The sequence below is a fragment of the Lotus japonicus genome, chromosome 6 (assembly GCF_012489685.1).
Source record: "Lotus japonicus ecotype B-129 chromosome 6, LjGifu_v1.2".
Lineage (NCBI taxonomy): Eukaryota > Viridiplantae > Streptophyta > Magnoliopsida > Fabales > Fabaceae > Lotus > Lotus japonicus.
In genome coordinates this window covers 14,077,399-14,083,977 of record NC_080046.1, presented here as the reverse complement: position 1 = coordinate 14,083,977, position 6,579 = coordinate 14,077,399, and the positions used below count along the sequence as shown (strand labels likewise).

General features: G+C 40.1%; 1 protein-coding gene across 1 annotated transcript; it reads left to right on the top strand.

Annotated features, from left to right (window-relative positions):
- Positions 1–4,533: 4,533 nt before the first annotated feature.
- LOC130724947 (uncharacterized) lies at positions 4,534–5,577 on the top strand. Its single transcript, XM_057576214.1, has one exon. It carries the CDS (start codon positions 4,534–4,536, stop codon positions 5,575–5,577), a length of 1,044 nt encoding a protein of 347 aa, XP_057432197.1.
- The last annotated feature ends 1,002 nt before the right edge of the window (positions 5,578–6,579 follow it).

Below are 6,579 nucleotides of genomic sequence, written 5' to 3'. Positions count from 1 at the left end.
ATGTATTTCTTTTTTCTATGCATTAATAACAATATTAAATATTTATTAATTTTAATTTATTTTATAATTGTATTGTTTATTAGGCTTGAATATGTTTTTGTTCCTTTAAAATTAGGGTTCTTTGGTTTAGGTCTGTCTAAATTTTTTTTTTGAAAACACCCATAATTGTGAATTAATACTGAGATTTCAACCCTTATTGCCACTTTTCGTCCTTTAGACGAGAGACCTAATCCAAAGAACCATGAATTTAAAGGGGTATAAGACCTTGATAAAAATTAGTTTTAGTCCCTTTAACATCATGATTCTTTGATTTAGGTCCCTCTAAAATTATTATTCTTTGGTTTAGGTCCCTCTAAAGTCATGTCTGCGTCTGTTAGGTGATTTAGTAGATAATGGACGGAATGTGACATCATGGTTGAAATCTCAACATTATTTTCCATTTTGAGGTGTTTTAAAAAAAAAACACCTTAACTAAAGAACTCTGAATTTAGAAGGACTAAAAACATATTTTAGCCTATTTATTAATAATAAAACTGTTTTGATCAGCTCTTAAGCCATATATACAATCAAACGACGTAGTAGCTGGCCCACAAGGTCTGCTTTTAAGCATGTACCATAAGGGCGGTCAACGCGACCTACTTCAGGAATGAACCACCTCGGTTCAACAAGCAAAGTGTCCAAACAGCCTACATAAGCACAAAGACACGAAGTCAATTGTTCGCTCGGTAGCTCCACTTAAAGGACTAATCTCACACTTGTAGAGACTTCAACCACAGACACCAAGCCTATAAATACAAGTTCCTTCATTCGTTTATGTAACTTGTTATTTATTTTTAGCATTTTCTGATTTCTTCTAAGACTTATGGATTCTCTCTTTCCTCATTCACTGGTTTGAGCGTCAGAGTGTCTTTTGCAAGTACTTCCCTTACGCTCGAGGCCAGCACCACCACAGTCTCAGGCTAAGCCACAATTGAGCTCCGCCACCGAGCACGACAAGAGAAATGATAACTACATAATTTACCTATTTTTTCTTAGCAATTTAGGCACTTATCTGAGATGTAAAGAAATAACACAAGAATGGGTTTGAGTTGTGTTCTTATATAACGTAAGATTTTCAAACAATTATAAGTTTTAAAACTTATTCTTAAGTGGATAAAAGAACAGAAAAGTAAATAAGAGAAAAACAATCGTTTTATCATGGTTACCCCCAAAATGATAGAGTTACGTCAAGTCCTTGACTTTACAAAAATTTCACTATCCACCAGGTATCAAGGACTTCTCCTTTACAAGTATTCTCAAGGACTTCTCCTAACCCTGTATTATCAAAGGCTTATCCTAACCAAGTATTCTCAAGGACTTCTCCTTAACCAAGTATTCTCATGACTTCTCCTACAATCTTTTTTAAGATTGTTTACTTCTACAAAGTTCTCTTCTCACAAGAGGGATAGTAGAAAATTATGAACTACAAACTATTAGAATATGATATGACTCTATGCAATACTCTGAGTTCTAGATCTAGAGATATTAAGATACAAAGATTTGACACTTAAGAATTTTCTCTCAGACGGTATGAGGACTTTTTCACTTCTTGCTTGATGAAGATTTTGAATCAGATAAAAGGTTCTTGTGTTGGTGGTTCTTGTTTCTGAAAATCTTCAAGTCCTCCTTTATTACTTCAAGTGCTTCTAGGGTTTGTTCAAAGCTGTAGGAGCGTGTAAAGCACAACAAGTTATAGCCATTTGATTAAACAGTCCTTTCGTCAGGTGCATTAAATGCTTTGTACCTTTTGACTGAGACTTGTTTCAGCAACATGCATCTTGTCAGCCGATAGGTAACACTTGAGCTTTGTTCCCATTCTTTAGAGAGAGAAATAGGAAACTTGATTGTGACAACATTGTACTTATTTCCTTGGTCAGCGTGTTTTATAAAAAGTCACGCGATCTTTTTGCACTTGACTTTCTCTCTAAGAATGCCAGTGATACTTTTCAATTGAAAGATGATGCTCAATCTCTGGACAACACTTTCATTGGTCAACTTGAGATAGACGTTGGATGCATTTAGTCGATGTACTCTTCTCTTGGACAAACGGTCTAGTAGATTTGACTGTTGTTCTTTTGTGTAGACTTTCTTGCAGCTTCGACCTTTCTTCTCTTGTACAGACTGTTTTGTTGCTTCATCTTGCATTTATCATCAGACAATAGAGGATGTGAACCATAAGTGATATTTCCTGAAATATAATTAACATAAAATTTCTAACCATTATACTTATATCATTAAAATTGTTATCACTCAAAATATGATGTTATATAGATATTATTTGAACTTAACATTATCATGATCAAAAATAGTTTTAATATAATATCTAGCTCTTCTCTGCCATGGCTCCTAGAGAGAAGGGCTCCAACTTCTCTCTAGCTAAACAAAGGCTGCGAGTGGATACAACCAGAGGCAAGGAAGCATGGAGACAGGATTTTGCGGCGGAACCGTCAAGGAGGAATGCTTCTGACAGAGAGTTTAGACCTCGCAGCAGTGCTAAATATCAAGATGCGCGGAATCGTGAACAATCCACCTTCACACTGTTTGTTGATGGTCTGTCGGTGGAAACAACATATAATCAGGTGAAGTTAGCTTTCAGCAGATGGGGGAGATTGGCTGGGATTTTTGTCCAACGCACCATTAAACAGGGAAGGAAAATGAAATCTGGTTTTGTTCGGTTCTATGATATTGCAGATGCAAACAGGGCTATCAAACAACAACATGGCAGATTCTTGAACGGGGTTATACTTTCGGTGGAGATGGCGAGAGTTCCTTATGCAGGCATACACAACCCTGTTTCGACATTTGCTCGAAAGAACCACCCTGAGTCGATTACTCCCAATTTAATTACTAGGCAACATGGAAAACGAAAATGGAGACGCAAAACAGAGCATGCAGTTCCAGTAATAAATGATTATTCATGTTGCTATAGCACAAAGAAGGAGGATCATGATCGACTAGGGAGAATGGCAGTGGCTTCTATCAGAGGAGTGCGTAACGTGGGTGCTTTACAAAATTTCTTAATATCCAAAGGTTGGTCTCAAACGAAAGTTAAATCCTTGGGTGCTAAGGAAGTTGTGTTGGAATTCATTAACAGAGAGGAGATGCTGTCGTTTTTACGGAAAGGAGGTGATTTTCTAGCCCACAAATTTGAGTGGATTGGTGAAGCCTCACCAACAAATTCGATTCCAACCAGACACTATATCTGGGTGACAGTCCATAAGGTACCATTAGTGGCATAGAATGTTGAGTTCTTCTCTAACATTGCAGGGTTATTTGGCACTTTTGTGTGCGTAGATGAAGAAACAGAACAACACCTTCGATATGATAAAGCAAGAATGCTTATAATTTCATCAGCTCCCACCTTTGAAAACTGCTCCATTAACGTGAAAATTGATGAAGCGCTGGTTAAAGTGGCACTGGAGATGGACTCAAGTTATAAGCCTAGTGATCCACCCTTTGAAACTGCAGAGGAATCAGGGTTTACATCCCCCTCTCGAACAGAAAATTCAGAGACGATTGCTGAAGCGGCTGAAGGAGTTTCTTGGGTTGCAGAAACGACAGAGGGTGATGACACAACCATGGAGGCGGAAGAAATTGATGGAGATCCTAGGGTTACAGAAACAGGGGCTACGAACATGACCTCTGGCACACTTCTATGCCAACCAATCAGTGACGAGGCTGAAGAGATCACGAGACTAGATAGAAATTTGGCACCATTCTCATCTGAGAAGGAAGTCTGGGAGATAACTTGGAATAAGAGAATGAACCACATCTTTTTGGAAAAACAGGGTTGTACTTTTCTTGAAGTGGAAATGTTGGGAAGGTGGGATGTTATGTATAGCCTCTGTCTTGACTTTCTCTACTCTTGTGAAAGAGACATTTTAGAGTCAACGAGGTTGTTAAGGGTACAGGGTAATTCGAATGGGGACCACTATATTTTTATAAGAGGTATTGATAATGCTTTTTTGGATTGGAGGCCACTCGCCCAGGCCCAACCCGTGAAGCTGCCCCAATTGGAAAATTTGGCTACAGAAGCACACATAAACACAAACTTGACATGTTGGGTGGAGGAATACGGGTCAACCCGAATTGAGTCAGATTTTGAGAACACTCCTGCAGATGCACAAGAGATTGACAACTTTCCTTTGTTACCCACTTCTTAGATACCTTTGACCCCATCCACGCAATCTCCTAGACCCAGGGGACGACCAAAAGGGAGCTCTAAGAAGAAAGGGAAACAGGACCATGTGGCGACAACACCCATCCTCGCGCCTTCTCCTTCCCCTCTTCCTGCGGCAGATAACCAATTGATGGTGCTCCCTATTGAATTTCAGCAGCCACAGGGGATTATGACAAGAGCTAAGAGTGCTATGTTGATGGGAAAGAGACTCGGCATGATATATGATTGCAGTGATGAGGAGGTGATGAAAGGGATCGCCTCTCAAATTGTTGCTATACACTAATCAGAGGTGAGGGTCCGTTTCCAGGGTCAACATGTCAAGGACTTGGGTGACCTGGAATGTGAGAGGACTAGGAAGGTCCTTGAAGAGAAAGGTGGTGAAGCAAGCTGTCAGCAAACTCAGACCAGAAGTTTTATTAATTCAGGAATCTAAATTGAACTCAGACAGAGAAAGGGAAATCCAAGAATGGTCCGGATCATTGGACATGGAATTTGAAACTGTCTTTGCAATTGGAGCAGCTGGAGGATTATTAACACTGTGGAAAAGGAACTCTTTTGTGGTCACTGGTGTGGTAAAGAGACAGCGGTTCATCATTCTTCAGGTACATTCTTCTCAAATAGACTGCCCCCTCTGGATTGTTAATGTGTATGGACCCAATATTGATGAGGAAAGAAGAGATTTTTTTATGGATTTGGGTTCAGAACTGTGCAATTTTGCTGGAGCCTTAATTGTTGGAGATGACTTTAATGCCACCTTAACTGATGATGAGCGTAGGGGTCAGGATAACAGTAACAGGGCAGCTGATTCATCCTTTAAATTCTTTGTGGATTCCTTAGACCTCATTGATCTCAATATGGAAAATGGAACTTTCACTTGGAATAGCTCCAGAAGTGATGGACCACGTAGCAAGTTAGATAGATGGCTCCTTAATGACGAAGCTATTCTGCGTTTTGATGGAGCTTCCCAATCAGCAGAGGACTGGGGCATATCTGATCATCGAGCAATTACTTTGAGGTTAGGTTCCACTGATTTTGGACCAAAACCTTTTTGCTTTTATAATAGTTGGCTTATGGAAGAAGGTTTTAAAGAAATGGTAGAAGAGTGGTGGTGTTCAGCGGTTGTAGAGGGCTGGTCAGGATTTGTTTTGATGAAAAAACTTAAGGGACTTCGTGACAAAATCCGTGAGTGGAAGAAGGCGAGAGGTGTGTGGGGGTCGGTGAAAATCCATGAATTGGAGGATAGATTAAATGCTGTTATGGGTCGCATGGAGAATGAAGGCAACAGTATTGACCTACGGAAACACCGGCTGGAAATTTTGAATCAGTTATGGCGCGAGTATAGACTTGAAGAAAGCTGATGGCTCCAAAAGGCTAGAATAAGGTGGCTTAAAGTGGGAGACCGCAACTCTAGCTTCTTCCATAAGGTCTACAAAATCAGGGCAGCTCGCAAGCGAGTGGAAAATCTGAATTATAATGGTGAACAACTTCATAGTCCAGATGCCATCAAAAGTGCTATTTTCACCCACTTCAAAGATTTCTTCAAACATGATTCTAAGGCCACAGTCTCATTTCAGTGCCCAAATTTGAGCAGATTGGAACCTTTTGACCGTGAGATGCTTGAGGAAGAGTTCTCGGAAGAGGAAATATGGAGAACTATCAAAGAGTGTGACGGTAATAAAGCACCGGGGCCTGATGGTTTTAACATGACTTTCTATAAGGAGTTTTGGGCACTCATCAAAGGGGATCTTGTGAAGGTATTTCATGACTTTCATAGTAATGGCAAACTTGTCCGTGGGCTTAATGCGGCTTTCATAGCATTAATCCCAAAGAACCATAACCCGAGCTCGGTTGGAGACTTCCGACCTATTAGCCTTATAGGAAGTATCTACAAATTGATTGCAAAAGTCTTAGCCAATCGTTTCCAAACCGTGATGCATGTGTTGTTAACAAAGAACCAGTTTGCTTTTACAAAGGGCCGTCAAATTGCCGATTGCATTTTAATGGCAAATGAACTTGTTGATACTATGAGGAAAAGAGACCAAGGGGGCCTTCTTCTGAAACTTGACTTCGCCAAAGCATACGACAACATCGATTGGTCCTTTCTTCTAAATATCATGAGAGATATGGGTTTTCGGTCCAAGTGGTGCCTTTGGATCCATGGGTGTGTTTCGACGGCTACCTTAGCGGTGTTGGTCAATGGATCTCCTACTGATTTCTTCGAGATTGAAAAGGGGCTTCGACAAGGAGACCCACTTTCTCCTCTCCTATTTAATCTGTGTGTGAATGCTTTATCTTGCATGTTAAATTTACTTCTGGTGGAGGATATTCCTTGTGGATTTCCGGTTACGGATGGTTTTGCC

What these genes read in the sequence shown, in the direction of transcription:
- LOC130724947 (XM_057576214.1), top strand. Translation starts at nt 4,534, where the DNA reads ATGTCAAGGACTTGGGTGACCTGGAATGTGAGAGGACTAGGAAGGTCC.